The sequence below is a fragment of the Bos taurus genome, chromosome 11 (assembly GCF_002263795.3).
Source record: "Bos taurus isolate L1 Dominette 01449 registration number 42190680 breed Hereford chromosome 11, ARS-UCD2.0, whole genome shotgun sequence".
In the NCBI taxonomy this organism is placed as follows: Eukaryota; Metazoa; Chordata; class Mammalia; order Artiodactyla; family Bovidae; genus Bos; species Bos taurus.
This window is the reverse complement of record NC_037338.1, coordinates 65,838,664-65,856,930: the sequence shown is the minus strand read 5'-3', so window position 1 is coordinate 65,856,930 and position 18,267 is coordinate 65,838,664. Positions and strand designations below refer to the sequence as shown.

Sequence of the window (18,267 nt, the reverse complement as noted above, 5' to 3'; positions counted from 1 at the left end):
CCCCTTCCTTGCTTCATGGCTTGGAAGTTCCCTCAAATCAGTAAGCTGGGAAAATTGTAGGGTTCTATTTGTTTCCCAATTTTCCTCACTGTCTGAGGCCTAAGGTCTTGAAGTCCACTTCTCCATGTAGTTTATTTTTTATTTGATTCTTTCAGCAAGAACAAGCAGTCCTTGTTTTCCATCATGGCTAGAAACAGAAATTACAGCTAACTTTTAAGAAACTACCACTTCTCGAGTTTTTTGAATAACATCAAAAGAGTATCTACAATTATATAAAAGATTATTTCAGTGCTGCTTTGTCTAACTATATATCTGTGAGACATGAGACTCTTCATATATTGGGTTGGCCAAAAAGTTCATTTGGGTTTTCCTCTAAACTCATACAAACAGGTACAGAAATACAAAAATACAGTACAGCATACAGAAAAACCCGAACAAACTTTTTGGTCAACCCAGTACTTCAACCATAACAATGTATTACAACAAATTAAATGCAGAATACCACTATTCTATACAGTGGGCATCTAACCAGAAACCCTAATTTTACTACCTGGATCAAAGTTTTACTAGAAAGCTGGAGTATGCCATTACATCTTGGACTAAGCAAGTTTTCCCCAGTAGATTTAAAACTAGAACACCCAGAAATTACTAAAATAGTGAAGTAAAATGAAGATATTTAATATAGCTATACATTTTATGGATTTCTCTTAATAGTTGCATGAAAAAAATATATTCATATATGTATATATGTATTCATATAATCAATACCAACTCACCCTCTCACATACACATAGAATACAGGAGTCATCTGTAATAGCAATTCAGACTTGAAGAAAATTCTCCTGAGCTATACAATTAAGCTATAGAATTCTAGTGAGTTTTCTGGCACATATGCTTGAAATGTTACAATTATTTCCTATCAGTTCAGTTCAGTCATGTCCAACTCTTTGCGACCCCATGAATTGCAGCACGCCAGGCCTCCCTGTCCATCACCAACTCCCGTTCACACAAACCCACGTCCATCGAGTCGGTGATGCCATCTAGCCATCTCATCCTCTGCCGTCCTCTTTTCCTCCTGCCCCCAATCCCTCCCAGCATCAGAATACATTCAGGTAATTTCCATAAACCACTGGTTTTTGTGAAGTTTCCATGAATGACCATATATTCAGTGGTTAATATCGTATTATTTGTAATTACACTGCTTGAGTTCAAACTCCAGCTCCAACATCCAACTGTATGACCTTGAGAAAGTCACTTATTATGCTTATTTCAGTTTCCTTATTTGTAAAATGGCCTTTAAATGTAAATTTCTTAAAACCATTCATGGTAAATAAAACATTTAGCAACTGTTGTATCAATTTAGTAATTATGCCTTCTTCTGGATCCTGTTGATTTTAGTCAATGGACTTTAAAAGCAAACATAAAAATCTACCCCTGATGTACTCATTTATGAAGTCTACGGGAAGGCATAAAGACCTAAATTTGTTGCTTTGTTTTTGTCTCACAAGCAATTATGATCACTACATCCGACCAAGAACTGAAAACTACAATCATACTCCAGATAAATTATCATTTATATGAATCAGTGTTAGGCTAAATTTAAACTGTTTCTAGAAACATATTCCAATTCTGAAGTTCAAGGAATCAGAGTCAAAATGCTTTATATGCGGCAAGACAGAATCTCTGCCATCAGAATCCATTTAAATTCATTCAACATTTTATAAATACCACTGAATACCAGCCACTGAATAGTGGATAGACAGATGAATAAGATGCCTCTGTCCTTAAGAACTTTAGTGATAATAGAGTATAACGATATAAGTAGTTTTTCCCAAGGTGTGGTACATGCATGCGTAACACTGTATGTAAGAAGCAATCCAAATTTTCCTCGGATCAGAGATGACTACAGCAAGAATGAATAATGACAGAGAGGCTCTCTTCTGTAGATTTTCCTACAATAATGGCATTCTTAGCATTGGTTTTTCTGCAGCCAACCTGAGATACATAAATAGCAGCAGAGCTTGAGATGGACTAGAACTGCCAGGCCTACCAGTTGCCCCTTCCTTGTGTGAAAACTGGAAAAAGCCAAGCTAGAGACACTATCTAAACAGTCCTCCATATGCTCAGTAATGGGCCCCTCAACTCCTACCGTCTCCAACAACAACTAAAGAAGACGAATCAGTATGATAAAAAGGGAGAGGGTGAAGAGCATTCTCAGGCTTGGATTTGGTGAGCCACACTTACAACTCCATAAGTACTGTAAGTTTGCCTTTAAAGAGAAAAGTGGTCACTTTAAAGAAATTGTTAAGTAATTAGCAGCATAGGCTATATTGAGAACATGATAAAATTATGGAAGAGATGCAAACTAAAAAGTTTTACAAATATTACTACAATGCATATACAACTGAATTAACACATAAGGCATTACAGAATTGTTCTACAAAAGATACAAGAAATAAGTACCACAATGATCAGAGAAATCAATTCCAGTAAGGATGAAAGTGAAAGTGAAGTCGCTCAGTCGTGTCCGAACTTTTCAGACACTATGGACTATACAGTCCATAAACTTCTCTAGGCCAGAATACTGGAGTGGGTAGCCTTTCCCTTCTCTAGGGATCTTCCCAAACCAGGGATCAAATCCAGGTCTCCTGCATTGCAGGTGGATTCTTTACCAGCTGACCCACAAGAAGTAAGGAGGGTAGGGTACAAGTGTCAAAGAAACGGAAACTTACTGGGCTGTTTTCACAACTGGACAGAATAGGCTAAAGGCATTCTAGATAAATCAAGTGGTGGGCGGGAGAAGCTTAAATAAACAAAAGCAGAGATAGATACCAAAGGATAGTAAGAACACAGTTAAGTTATTTTAGAAAAAGATAAGGGTGTTCTTTGGAAGGAATGATGCTAAAGCTGAAACTCCAGGACTTTGGCCACCTCATGCGAAGGGCTGACTCATTGGAAAAGACTCTGATGCTGGGAGGGATTGGGGGCAGGAGGAGAAGGGGATGACAGAGGATGAGATGGCTGGATGGCGTCACCGACTCGATGGACGTGAGTTTGAGTGAACTCCGGGAGTTGGTGACAGACAGGGAGGCCTGGCGTGCTACGATTCATGGGGTCGCAAAGGGTCGGACATGACTGAGCGACTGAAGATTCTCAGCTCTTCATTCTCTTACATACAACAATTACCTGTATTTATGTTCTTTCTAATAAGAGCCTTAGACAAAAATTACACATTACCTAGAATGTGCTATATTGCTATTGCTAAGTCACTTCAGTCGTGTCCGACTCTGTGCGACCCCATAGACGGCAGCCCACCAGGCTTCCCCGTCCCTGGGATTCTCCAGGCAAGAACACTGGAGTGGGTTGCCATTTCCTTCTCCAATGCATGAAAGTGAAAAGTGAAAGTGAAGTGGCTCAGTCGTGTCTGATCCTCAGCGACCCCATGGACTGCAGCCTTCCAAGCTCCTCCATCCATGGGATTTTCCAGGCAAGAGTACTGGAGTGGGGTGCCATTGCCTCCTCCGAGAATGTGTTATATATGAAAATACAATTTTAAAAATGAAGTATCTCTGTATAGGTCAAAATAATGGTGAACACCCTCATAGGTATGTCACATCTATAACTTTCGTCACATCTCCTAAAGCCATTTGGGATAAACAAAGCATTCTTACCACCCTTATGCCCTCATCTTAGAGTCTTTTTACTTCTGGCTTAGAAAATCTCAGACAAAAACAGATAATAGAGAAGAATAAGCAAAGTCAGTGAATTAATCAAGGGAAAATTACATAGTTACAGGAAAATTGAAGAGATTCTTTTTATATCCTGATTCTTTAATATAAGAAACAATCAGCATTATTATGAAAGTCTCTTAATGTATTTTACTTTTAATTTTATACTACAATTAATGCTCCCACAAACAAGTTATTTTATGTAGTAATTAATACTCTGAAGCAAATGATACCATTTGACTAGGTATTCATTAGAATGAAATAAACCTTTCTAATCCAAGCACGAACTTGCCTGTGACTTTCAGAATAAGTATTCATCTCTCACCTATACAATGAAATTAGACCAGATGATCTCTAAAGTTTCTGATAGTTCTAAATGTTAATGACGCTGCACTACTTATATAGCCAATCCACATTCTTTTTTCTAAAGTTCTTAAATCAGGATCTTCCCTAAAAATGGTGTGAAGTTTCCAAAATGCATTACATTTTAGAAAATTTTAAATTCACATCTATTACAGACTAGGAATTGAAAAGAGTAATTTCTTACAAATAAAGTGAAGTCCTTTATTTCCTACCATCCATGTTCCTAAGAATATGAAAGTATTAATTAAATTTCAGAAATGTATAAAAACTTTAAGGAACAGTTACTGAAAATAACAACAAAAAATTCTATTAACTTAGTAGGTTGAAGTTTTGTATTTGGAAAACAATTAACAATAAAAAATTAAGGAGTTTTGGGATGACCCTCTGTAATCACAGTATTTAAAAATAAAACTTTCCTCTGCATAATTCTACTACCTAACTGCTAACTTTACTGAACTTCCAAAACTTACATGCAATTAACTTCAATATACATCTCCAAGGAAAGGTTTCATCGACCACATAAACACTGATTTATTAAATATAGCAGAAGTCCACGCTTTATAACAGCATTAAATTTCTCATGGAGAAATCAAGAAAAACATTTCCTATCATAGATAGTTATCAACTGTCTTTATCTCCCAAGTAACATTTCATTAAATAAATCATCTGCCTTTCTTTACAGATGATGCCTGTGCTTTGGCCATTCTTCTAATCAGCGCTGCTTGTCTTTTTCTCTGAATTTCTTCCGGAGAACACTTTCTATTTTTCTCTTCTTCTTCTAAAAATGAAACCAAATATAGATATTAGTTTTAAAGACTATAAAATCATTCTGAATGAGTTTTAATTTTTACTTTTTCATTACCCAGATCTGCCACACTGGTTTTGTTATTGGGCTTCCCTGTGACTCAGATGGTAAAGAATGTCTTTGGTTTTGTTACTCAACCATGTTGTTGCTGTTTAACTGTTCTGTTAAGTCCTGTGGGACTCTTGTGACCCCATGGACTGTAGCCTGTCAGGTGCTGTCTATGGGGTTTATCAGGCAAGAATACTGGAGTGGGTTGCTATTTACTTCTCCAGGGGATCTTCCTGACCCAGGGACTGAACCTGCATCTCATGTCTCTAGCATTGGCAGGAGGATTCTTTACAACCTAGCCATCAAGGGGGCCCATCCTAAACTATTAAGTATAAGACTACAAATGCAGATACAGTACACGGCTCCAGGCCAAAATGAAATCAAGAACTGATCAATCTCTTTGATGTACTCTTCTCACAGGGTGATAAAATTGATTAAAAACTATATTTTGACTACCCAGCAAATAATTCTTATGAACAATGACACCTAATTTATATAACCAATAAATGAATATATTTTAAAAACAAACTGGAATTTTAAATGTTACATAGATTTTAATAGAAATGTACTCAAAATAAAATGAATCATATATTAATAATACTTCAAATATATATTTTTACTATAACTGATGTTAATATTCCTACGCCTACATTTTTTTCCTCTATAGATCTCAGAGATTTTCATTTCAGCTGTTTAAGAAAAATATTTTGCAGTAATAGAGTGAAACCTATCATGTCAATAAACATAAAATTCACTGTCAAATACTGTATTTTTAGATGGAGGATATATTTTCTATAAACATTGGAAAATTATTTCAAGGAGCAGGATGTCTGCATAAAATTTTCAGTATGAAATCTTTTTAAAAAATATGAAGCATTCTGATATTTTTTTATGCAACATACCTTAGTATATACTTCAGATAAACATACTATGAAATGAACAACGTGTCTTAAATTTAACACAACCAATTCTGCCTCTACCAAAATTCTGAGTTCTAATAAAATGAATTTAATTCCACAGTTAAGCCAAATCACTCTGAGCTAAAATATTAGATTATTTATATAATGCTACTAAGAATTAGACTTCAAAATTTTAGCCAACATTTTTTCATTTAATGTTCTAAAATCAAGACCATCATCCAAATACATATTTAAGTGACTGTGTATTGGTGAAACTGTATATGTTGTAAAATTTACCCTTTAAAGAATAAGAATCAGTAGTACTGTTAACAAGAGAAATAATATCTACAGTGACATCTACAGAGATTCAGAATATAGTTGTTATAAGACATTTCTCTTGTTAACCAACGTAGATATTTACCCAAAATATATCATCACTCTCTCCTTCTGTCCCCAGTATAATCAGAAATGGGAGAGGGTGCTCAGAGTAAGAGATATATATCTCAAATTCCCCAGGTGATTCTGTTGCCTTTTACTTTCTAAATCAATTATCTTATAGACTACAGCTATTTTTTCTTATAGAAAGATACAACATACTTTTAAATTAGCTTGACTAATTTATTATTTTAGTCTGAAAGCGGAGAAACACAAGAAACTCAGAACACACACACAATTTACATTCAGTTGACTGTAAATTTAGAAGGAAAATAGGTTAATAATCCATGGCAGAATAGAACATAGCTCCCTAAAACTGGCACCTCAGTTGGTTATGTGGTATTCTACAAATTAATTTCAAAAGATACAATAAAGTCACATAGGGAAAATTTGATTTTGGAAGAGCCATTCATTTCTTCGATAAAAATACATACCAAGGGCTCCAACTACTGGCGAGGAACAAAACAAAAATGGCTCTTTCAAATCTTAATCCTGAAGCAGGGGTGAAAAACTTTTTTTTTTCAGTTGCTGTTTAGTCACTAAGCCGAGTCTGATTCTAGCAACCCTGTGGACTGTAATCTTCCAGGCTCCTCTGTCAATGGGATTTCCCAGGCAAGAATACTGGAACGTGTTGCCATTTCCTTCTTCAGGGAATCTTCCCAACTCAGGGATCCAACCTGTGTCTCCTGCATTGGCAGGCAGATTCTTTATCACTGAGCCACCAGGGAAGTCCTTTTTTTCAGTAAAAGACCCAAAAATATGTTAACTTTTAAGAGGCATAGGATTTCCTGTGGCAACTATTCAGCTCTGTCACGGCAGCATGAAAACAGCCATGGGCAACACATATAAACAAATGATGTGGCTATGTTTAAATAAAAGTTTGTTTATGGACAATGAAACATGAATTCCACATAGTTTTCAAAAGGTATTAAGTATTATTATTCTTTTCATTTTTTTCAACCATCTAAAAAGTGAAAATCACCTTAATATGGTGGCTGTACAAAAAACAGGTTATATAGGCTGGATTTGGACAGGCCACAATTAGCCAAATCTAACTTAAAACAATGAGGTAGTTAGAAGTATCCCTCACCCCCCCCACCCTGCCAAAGGTATTTGCTGCAGAGCAGCTTGCTACACCAAAGTAAAAGGAAATGGCAATAATAGAAAATGTCAACAAGGTTAATATTAATTAGAATATTAGGTACTATCAATAAACTTAACAGAAAAACTGTAAAGTAAACTGAAAGAGTCTGTCCATAAAAAACAATGCTGATAAAATAGTAGACAGGAGTTTCAGAGAAACTCACATATTCCAGAGAGACTTAGTCTTTAATGGACTTACAAGTATAATTAAGTTAATTCACACTGGAAGAATGACTCACTTAACTGTACTTAAATATAAACAAATATCTGAAACTACTATCAATTGACAACAATTTTAAAGTTTCAAAATATCTAGTTTGGGTGATAACGTAGCGTATTCATTGTCAGTATTGATAAAAGTAATAAATTGATGTAATTAGGGGTAAGATTTAAAGATCTCCATCAACATTTAAAATATTGTGAATCTTGTATCAATTTTCAAACAGATACAATCTCATGAGCATGTGCAAATTTATGTAGAATATTCACTGGCACACTGGACTGCTTATAATGCAAAAAACTGCAATCAAACTAAACCTCCATCAATAGAGAAACAGATAAATTATGGTATCATCCATACAACTACATACTATGTAGAGATTCAAAGGACTAAAGCAAATCTCTATCTACTATCAGGAAAAAGACAGTTACAATATATTAAGTGAAAGCAAAATCAAGCTGTCAAATAGTCTTTGCTATATAATTACAACTATTTAAATAAATGTATAGGTACACACACACCATCCTTCACCCCTACGTTTTTATACTTGCAGAAAATGCTATTAACAGGGGCTTTCCCTGAAAAATCATTAGAAAAAAGGAGAAATAGAGGACTTACCTTTTTATGTCAAATTAACTTATACTTTTTACTTTTAAACAATAACCTATTACTGTTGCAAATTTTTTTAAAGTGAGGGATCACTTAACAGGAAAGTTGTAGTGATAATGCCAACAAAAGCATCATTTAGAATCTAAACAGAAAATCTACTATTAAAAGAAACTAAAAACTCCATTACCATATCAACATTGATCTACATAATAGGCAAAATTCCTAATGTTAGCCTCAAGTGAGGGAGACTGATGTAAAAAGTCAATATTTACAAGCCAGCATAGTAAATGGTGTAAAACAAGTCAGCACGGGCTACTGGCATAACTGAGACAGTGAATCAAAATCATTCTGAGTAGTTAGAAACACAGTGTGTTTAAGAGATAAATGGAAACCAGCTAGCAGATCTGGTGTATGCATGTGGGGATACAGGTTTCTGTTGAAGAGCACTGGGCATTAAGAAACACACACAGTTATGCCAGAAATATTCCTTTTAAAAAATTATTACAGTATCAGTGAATGACAGACTTTTCAGATTATATTGTATAATGTTCACTCAAATATTTATTAAACATCTTCTAAATGGCAGCTGCTATGGTAGCCTAGATTCACTGATGAGAGAGATGGTAATCAATATCTGATTGCAAACTGTGACAAAAGAAATTAAGGAAATAAAAGAGAGATGACTGAAAATAACAGGAAAGCATTTATAGACTGTTGAAGGCAGTAGTGTTAGCTGAGAATAGCAAAGTTCCTGAACTAGAGAAGAACCTATTCTGTTTGAGGAACTCAAATACAGCTGGGGTAGCTGAAATCTGGTAGGTAAGGCAAGGAAAAAAGAGAACAGGCAGGTTATAGAGACAGTCCAGGCTTGCACATCAGGGTGTAAATTAAGATTTTATTTGAAATACGATGAGTGGTGCCTGAAGCTTGTCTTCAAGCAGAGGAATGCCAAATATGTCTACTTGCTTTTTATTTTTTTAACCTTGTTTTAAAAGATGAGTTTGCTGTTTGGAGACTAGAAATGAGAGGGAACAGGTAGAAGAACTGCAGCAGTCCAGTCAGGCAATGTTGCCTTGCATAAGGGTGGTACAGCAGAGAGTGAGAAAAATGGACCATTTTGAGATACATTTTTTGAAGTAAAAACAATGGAACTTGAGAGATAGAAAGGAAAATTGGGGGAAAAGAAAAACTGGAAAGAATCAAAGATCACAAGATGTACTAAATAACAACTCTAACCATAATAGCTAACAGTTTTATATCAGATAGTATTCTAGCAAAGGCATTTAAGTAGAATGCTCTAAACCTTCACATATTGTTCTGCTAAAAATAGACAATTACTCAAATTTTAAAACAGTGAGGTATTTCAGTGAACACAAGGACTCTCAGACAGTAATACATAGATGTATAAGTAAAATTTTCTAGGAAATAATTCAGAAAAGACTCAACACATACTTACTGATTGGCAACTATAATAGTCACTGTATTATATGTTGGCCAAGAATTCAATGCAGTCTTCTAAAAACACAAACCACCCAGTGTTTGTATATTCCAGCATCATTATTTGTAAGAATCACTTTAAGACTTCTAGTTAAAGCAGAATAGTCTTTAACATATATGTTATGAAAATTCAATACAACAAAGAACTAGTCTGGCTATTTTTCAAAGAACACTGTTTCATACATACCTTTTGAAGGTTGTTTCAAAGGTTCAGAAAATTTCACCAAAGGCTGCTGTTGAACAGCCTTCCCAGGTAACGGGTTGACAGTTTTATTCTTCTCCAAACCCTGTGCTATTTTGGTATCAGAAATACTTCCTGTTACAGAACTGTTATTAAATGGGGAAAGCATCGGACAATTTTTCATCTTTGTAAACACGTACTCAGACAATCTAACTGCTCTGTTAAGGTCACTCTGAGCTTTACCTCTTGTGGTGCTCTTGGATAGATGTAGGGTACTCAATCTGTTCTTAGAAGCAGCAATTTCTGTACTCATATGATGTGAACCCACATTCAAACTTGAACTTCCTGTAAGAACTGACTTAGAACTATTCACTTGTTTTGGTACATCAGGGTTGTTGCAAGAGACATGCAGATTACTGATCTGACAGTCTGAGTTCTTAGAGTATATACTCAAATTTGTCGTGGCACCTAAAAATCCTGGAGAATTTCCATACATTTCCCCTCTCTCCATCTTCACTGATTTATTTATTTGTAAGCTATTTGCCAATGAAGATGTCTGTGCTGAAATGCTGTTCAGATTCAGGTGCTTTGACTGCATGAACTGACTTCCTTGTTTAGGTGTAGTAAACACGTTTTTGGCTCCATGTTTAGAACTATTATTGATCTCAAGTACACTTTCTGATGTCTTGCTGTCAACTCTAATATTTTGCTCCTGAGTTAGTCTTTCAATATCATCACATGCCTGGTATAATATATCATCATCTACGTCATCTGCTTCCCAGCTATTCTCTAACTGATGACATGCTTTAACAATTTCATTGGTAAATGATGGATCATTCCAATCATCAAAGAAAGAACCTAACTTTGATCCATTAGTCTGATCTGGGTTACAAACACTGGTTGTACTGCCCAAAGTTGCTGAGCCGAAAGGCTTGACATTAGCAGGCACCTTCAAAGACTGATTAAAAATGGACTTATTAGAACATCCTGGTTTCAAAGCAGATTTCTTTTCAGAAGCATTTACTTTACAATTAAATTTAGTATGAGTATCTTCATTTACTTTTGTCAGATTAGATGCAACTGCACAGTCTTGAATTTTGTCTTGATTAACAACTATATTAAAAGATTTCTCCAATTTCATTTTATTTCCAGTGGTTGATAATTTATTTGGTTTATCATTTGGCTTTGGTGAAAATCTGTATTTTTCAGCATCTGTTAATTCATTGTTCCATGTATTTGAAGGAAGACCTTGTAAAATTTTTGAATCTCTTAACTTGACATCTACACTTTTATTCATTCCTGACTTACTTTTAGCCTCTTTACTGTTAAAGGAACACATTTCCTTTTGATCAGCAATTTGGATTGTTTTAGGAGCAGGGAACAGCTCAGACGTTTCAATATTCTGCATAACAAAAGGTTCATTACTTAGTAAGTTTTCCCAATCATCCTCAAAATCACTGGTAGTAAAAGTATCAATGTGCTTATTAAAAGTTCCTGGTTCCTTAGTACAGAAAGTTACATATGATTTTGTCATTCCAGGATTATCGACTTGATGAGAAAGTGATCCTAGGGTTTTACTTGGCAGATTTTCAGTGACCACAGATTCATTAGTAATGATTTTCTCCTCTTTCAAAGTGTTTTTCTTTCCAAAGGTAGTATTACTGGTTTTCAAGAAAGAATCTGACAAATCTTGGCTTAATTGTCCACTACATTTCTGAGTAGAACCATCAAACATGGCAATAAAGGCTGCTTCAGCATTTTGGTCAAATGGCTTCTGACTGCTGGTCTGATCATTTACCACAGATATCTTGGTGTTTTCTTTCACTGGCTTCTTTAGTAGAGCCTTATCTATTTCAGGAACTGTATCACACAGCAACTGCATCTGTACATTATCTCTGCAATTAAGTGAAGTCTCTGCTTCTGAAATCATCTGGATAAGATCATGATTTCTCTTGTCTTGCTCTTGAATCACATCCAGCTCTTCCATATTTTTATCAAATTGCTTAGCTAATTTCATAAGTTCTTCCTCTTGATTTTGTGATTTTAACCTATTAAACAAATATTTCAAAAATTATGTAGATATTCTAAAAGTCATAAATACTCAACCGTTATTTAACATGTTTTAATATTAAAACTCACAAATTTTAACATATCCTGACATAAATAAGTTCAAAACTTTACATGTCAAAGTTAAGGATAATAATTTATAACCATTTTGACATACACACAAAGCCCAAACAAAATACTAAAAATATTCACTTCACTGAATGTCAGAAAAACTGAGAAGTTTAAACTTACTTTGTGCAGCTGAGTTTTGTTCTTGATTTTCCTTTTGCTACACTAGGAGTGCAAGGAATGGCAGTGTCACCAATCCACACGCCCAGCATGGAGTCTGTTGTTGGTTTCTCATCCTTTGGTAGAAGGGCAAAAAAAAAAAAAGAGAGATGTGAAAGTACAAAAACAACTAACCAAACAAAAACCCACTTTAATTATGTAGAATTATTTTCTTAAAGGAATAAATTCTGGTAAAGTGACAGCAATTAAACAAACTTCAAAACAATGAAAAGCTGGAGGATGGTAATAACAAGTTGCAAGAAGTGATCTACTTGCTTTAGGGAATGAAAACACTCAGAATTGGGATTTCCATATTTTCAAAAAACTTTTAAGTTTTTAAGAATTTAATTAGAAATGCACGTTAGTTGCTCAGTCATGTCTGACTCTTTGCGACCCCATGGACTGTAGCCTGCCAGACTCCTCTGTCAATGGAATTTTCCAGGCAAAAACACTGGAGTATATAGCCATTCCCTTCTCCAGGGGACCTTCCTGACCCAGGGATCGAACCCAGGTCTCCTGCATTGATTGCGGGCAGATTCTTTACCATCTGAGCCACTGTGGAAGCCACTGCAGAATAGAAATACATATTCAATAATAAAAGTACATATTTTTATCAAAAGAAAACTGATCAATTTATTTCAGTTGTCCTAAGATATTGATAAAAATAAACATTAGTACTAGAAATAAACTGTGCAGCAGGAATTATCAGAATTAGGAATAAAAAAATAAACAGGGAGTTCTTTCTGTATTACCTGAATCTCCAAATTTTCCCTATTGCCATTATAACATTTATCTAAGTTGGACAATCCATGTTGACGTGAATTGACAACACTTAGATAGAACTAAGAAAATTTAGCATTAAGTCAGGACCAAGTTAGAGATAATGGCAAGATTAGAACTGATGCTGTGAATGAGGTAGCGAGAAGAACAAAATTAAGTAGACAAAGTGGGTAAAGAAGTTTTAAGTAGTATTAAGGCTAGAAAAAAGCCATTTTAGTCCTACATGTTTCTTTTATACCTTTTAGTCACTTGATCATGCACAAAATTAAGAGAATGAATTTATTATTAGTTACAAACCAAACCAACAAAATAAACAAGTTAATAATTTTCTACTCTATTTTTATAGTACCTGGAATGAATATAAACAAGCAACTGTCACACAAAATAATCTAATCACTAGATTACAGATTACTTGAAGGCAAGGACAGTTTCTATGATAACTCAGCATCTAGCAAAATGCTGAGCATAAAGATGTCAGTTCATGTTTATACACTAGAAAGTTAGGTGATAAGTTGCCTACAACTTGGTACTTCAAAATCATCAATCAATCAAAAAGTAGTTTCCTTAGATGTCCAATTGAATCTAGCAGTTTTCAGCTTTGCAAATACTCAAGAAAAGCAATAATTTTGATATTTTAGACTCAATACATAGCTTCCCTTTTGTTTCAACAATCTTGAATTTGGGAAGATAACATTCTTAATGATTTAATTACAAATTTTTTTTTTGGTCCATTTACCAAGTAGTTTTAAATTCACTCCATTTTTAGAGAATAAAAGTATAATAACTTTATATATCCAGTTATATAAATACATGGGTCCTATATATGGTTTTTATATTATTGTAAATGTTACATTTTTTAAAATTCCTCATTAATAATTACATAGTACAATCCAGGTGCTGTAAAATGTATCTAAGCACATTAGTTCATTTAATTCTAGAGTATACTGTGCAGAGTTGTATAAAAATGATGGAAAAATATATACCATCTTCAAACAAACAATACTGTATGAAAAGTATCCCGAAGAAAGTAAAATGACTGATCAACTAAAATAAAAATGCAAATTTAAAAAAATGTCATCTCTGGAACTATTGCTGTTTGTTGTTTAGTCCCCGAGTCGTGTCCAGCTCTTTGTGACCCCATGGACTGTAGCCCACCTGGCTCCCCTGTCCATGGGATTTCCCAGGCAAGGAAACTGAAGTTGCCATCTCCTACCCCACAGGATATTCCCAACCCAGGGATTGAATCCACGTCTCCTGAATTGGCAGGTGGATTCTTTACCACTGAGCCACCAGGAAAGCCCCATCAATTAAAAGTACAAATTTTAAAATATATCTCTGGAACTATTAAGGTGATTTAAATAATTATTTGAGGAGGGTAACTCATCTATGCCATTCTGGAACATGACAAGTTCCTAAACAGACCTTGATATTACCAAAGATTTATACGCTTTAAAAGTGCTCACTTGAAAGGGGTATTATGTAAAAACAACTAATTTAACTGTATTTTTTCTTATACACAAGTTATCACTTGCATAATACTGCCATTTATGTGAGCAATTATTTCCAGCCTACTTAAGTAAAGAGTTCAATAATTTACTTACCTTTTTTTTATCACTATTTAGGCTGGCCAGTCCAAACACATTTTATTATGCTTCTTTCGTGTAAAATCAACAATTTAATGAAGATCTATTGTTAATTTATGTAGCAAGTAATATATGGCATAAATGCTATTTAACTAATGAACTCTATGTAAAATGTATTTCTATGACATGCCAAAGATGGAAAGTAAGAGCTAGTAGCAACAGAGCTCTTTTGACTGTGCTAGTTGTAATTTTGGATGTTTTATAGCCACTAAGAAAAACTTTATTTCCTGTCTCCTCCACCAGGATGATGGTGATCCTTGTACCCACAGTTTGGGCCAACGCCATGTATTGTTTATGGTCAACATACAGTCACTATCTGAGGCCACATCAAGGAAAATATCATACTTCCTGTGAAGACACTAAATAAAAATTGGATGTTTTCTGGATTTAAATGTTGCTAAATAAGAAAAAACAGAAAAAGGTCCAGAGCAGAGAGTGACTTACTCAAGCATCACAAGAGCTGAAATGAAGAAGAAACTTTTGAACACAGTTCTTTTGCAGCAAATAATTTAACTATCATACTTAATTTTAATATACCTAGTATTTGTAGTAGTCTTTACTTTACAATTTTTATCTAATTCAATCATCACAATAATATAAGAAAGACAGCAAGACAAGTAAGAATTCTATTTTAGTAACTAAATGAACTAAAGTTCAGATAGTTTAAGTGACTTCTTGTATGTGTGTGTATGCTCAGTCAAGTCCAACTTTTTGAGACCTCATGGACAGTAGCCACCAGACTCCTATGTCTGTCGAATTTCCAAGGCAAAAATACAGGAGGGGGTTGCCATTTTCCACCCCAGAGGATCTTCCTGACCCAGGGACTGAACCCATGTCTCCTGCGTCTCTTGCATTGGCAAACAGATTCTTTACCGCTGTGCCACCTGGAAAGTCAAGTGACTTGCTTAGGGGTTGCCACAGAAGGCTTAGTACTAAACCCAAATCCAGTTTTTTTCCACTCTAATGTTTCCTGACGATATTTTAAGTTCACAAGTATTAAGAAAGGCAGTTTCAACTGGGAAAACACTACTACAGACAGTTAAAATAATAATAATAATAAAAAAAGATTTTGAAGTTTAAATTTTTATTGTCTGATTCTATTCTTTTAGTAACCTGAAAAATAATAACCATGTATTATTAAATAACATTAAAAACAAAATAAAAACAAGGCTCTCGTTAAAAATCATCTCTAAAAAATAAAACATATGCTTAGAAAAATATATGTTTCCAACTTTACATTATGTTCCTTTTTTCAAAACATGCATTTCAGAGGTAGAAAAGGTAAAAGTAATCTGTGCTGCTCTGTTTTTGGAGAAGAGAATTGAATAAGACAAAATATTTTTCACATAAATGAACTACAAACAAAACTTACTGCCATTTGTTTCACTGTTCTAAAATACACTATAAAATTACCTATATTTACCTGAGGAGCAATACGATTAACAATATGTGAGATCTCATCACTATCTGTGGTGTAAAGCTGCTTTTTTCTTCCTTTATCTAAAGAAACAAAGAAATTCATATAAATTATAAACAAAAATTTCTAAAAATATCAGTCACTTCTTATAGAAAACAATTAGCATGACTTAAATCACTAAGCACTCTGACATCATATGCCTATCACAGCAACAAAATCACTTAAGATTTTGGAAAAACATCTGCTGTATAAAAGTTCCTGATGTGAATACCTGACTGAAATTCTAAGGTTAAATCCTAATCATCAAATATTCACCCAGATAAAACTATTAATGACAAATTACCTAATTGTTTTGTCATTGGAGAATTCTGATCCCAAAAGATATCATTCTGTCCATCTGGATCATTAGGAGAACTGAAGGTAGATGACAATAAATCCATTTGCAGCATTCTCTTTGGTGTCTCATATCTTTCTATACAAAATAAGATGAAAATAACTATTATTGCATTCTAAAGGATTACTTTACTTCATAACACACTAATGTTAAATACCTCAGCTAAATTACTTTTTATGTTCCAATTATAAAATTTTCTCCCAGTGATGACTATATTACTTTATCCACAACTGAAACGTTTGTTTCACATAAAAATCCCAGTAGTACTTTACAAACTTGACATTGTAAATAATAATTACTTTAAGACAATCTAATAGCTCTATAAATGGACAATACTAGATAAGCTAGCCACTCCACTGGAACTCGGAGGCTTTTGGAACCACCTGTAATTTACAAACACATTTCAAAAATGAAAAATATTTCAACAGCAACTTCAGAAATAGTCTGTGTTTAGCCTCCTTTGGGCAACCCTACCCAATTTACACTAATTATTTCAAAAAACTATAGTGAGCCATTTCTTAGTTACGTTCTGTCAAATACCACTTTTTGTTTATTCTGCAATTGTTTTGTGAAAGTAAACTACAAACAAGGTAAAAAGCTCTATTTTAATAACATGCTCTAGGAAACAGCTCTTAAGAGTTTCAATTCCTATCAGGATTCATCAGAAATCTTTTTAAAAAAAATGAAACACCTAAAAGTGATCAGAATGATATACTTGGAGGCCCATAGTTTCCTACTTTGAGGAACTTTATACAAAGGAACTTCATACAAAGGAACTTCCGGTTTATTCGTAAGGTAAAACATCACCGAGATCTTGAGAATACAGGTAACTGTATTTCATATGGCCTCTTCACTAAAATCTGGTCAGGGCAAACAGTTTAAGGTGAAATAACCCCTCTAGGCATAACCTGAAGGCTTTAAAAGGTATTATTTCTCATCGCTATGCCACTGCAGATGCCTGGAGAAGCAGCCTAGAAATTAGCGCTCCTCCCTGAGGTAAACCCCACAACTTATTCCTGTGGCAGGGGCGATAAGTGGTGGTCAAGCCTAACCGGGCAGTGCTCATACTCGGGGATGAAAGTCGTGGGGGAATATTTTCTGGTTAATTTTGAACTCTTGAGGGAGAAGCCCAGGGAAAGAAAACACGATTTCAGACTCCACCCCCACCCGGGGCTCTAAAACTGAGGCGCTGAGGCCCAGGGAGGCCCCGCTGCCCATGTCTCACCCTCGGTATTACTTTTACGGCACGAAGCGGCTACTGGAGGCTGTTCTTGCTGCGGCAAGGGCCGGGGAGGCCTCTCTCCTGGCCCTTGGGGCCCCGAGCCGCGGGCCGCCCTCAGCCGCCTCTTTCCCGATTCGAACACCAAACTGCCTTCTTCAGTCGCCATCGCTTTGCGCGGCGTTTGCTTCAGGCCAGAGCTGTCCCCATGTTTCCTTCGCCGACTCATGGCCCACGACCCCCTCCACTGGCAGCGTTTCCTTTCACATTTTGCAACGGGAGCAGTAGAGCAATGGAACTAAAAGCGGGACGGCAAGCCAACGACCGCCACCATTTTGATCGGAGGGACCCTCGTAAGAGGAGGGCGCTGATTGGCTGCGTCGGGACGAGGGGCGGGGCGACCAGGGTGCCTGCGCAGCCCGCGTCCGTGCCTGCGCAGCCCGCGTCCGTGTCTGCTCTGTTTGCTCGGATTCGTCCGCATTGGAAATGATTTAAGGGGTGTTGGTCTGGCCACAGAGGCTCAGAGCTAGAGCATGCGAGGTGGAAAGAATC

General features: G+C 35.4%; 1 protein-coding gene across 4 annotated transcripts; it reads right to left on the bottom strand.

Annotated features, from left to right (window-relative positions):
* Nucleotides 1–3,864: 3,864 nt before the first annotated feature.
* Nucleotides 3,865–18,060, bottom strand: ETAA1 (ETAA1 activator of ATR kinase). 4 transcript variants are annotated; one of them, XR_009496274.1, is made up of 7 exons: nt 17,722–18,052; nt 16,446–16,574; nt 16,109–16,185; nt 12,227–12,339; nt 9,935–11,976; nt 6,713–7,010; nt 4,707–4,869 (listed from the first exon to the last, which is right to left on the bottom strand). XR_009496274.1 is itself a non-coding variant. In XM_059891022.1 (6 exons), exons 1-6 carry the CDS (start codon nt 17,942–17,944, stop codon nt 4,754–4,756), a joined length of 2,463 nt encoding a protein of 820 aa, XP_059747005.1. In that variant the 5' UTR covers nt 17,945–18,052; the 3' UTR covers nt 3,865–4,753. The 4 variants fall into 4 exon arrangements, 3 of the variants coding, with proteins under 3 accessions (XP_059747005.1, XP_005212897.1, NP_001068596.1); XM_059891022.1 differs by lacking the exon at nt 6,713–7,010 and having other exon boundaries at nt 3,865–4,869; nt 10,172–11,976; XM_005212840.4 differs by lacking the exon at nt 6,713–7,010 and having other exon boundaries at nt 3,865–4,869; nt 17,734–18,052.
* Nucleotides 18,061–18,267: the final 207 nt, after the last annotated feature.

Excerpts from the sequence above, each read along its gene's own strand:
- ETAA1 (NM_001075128.1), bottom strand. The coding sequence starts at position 17,944 with ATGAGTCGGCGAAGGAAACATGGGGACAGCTCTGGCCTGAAGCAAACG. Across the intron at positions 12,340-16,108 it reads TTAATCGTATTGCTCCTCAG|GATGAGAAACCAACAACAGA; the intron begins GTAAATATAGGT and ends CTTCTACCAAAG. Across the intron at positions 4,870-9,934 it reads TTTGAAACAACCTTCAAAAG|AAGAAGAAGAGAAAAATAGA; the intron begins GTATGTATGAAA and ends TTTCATTTTTAG.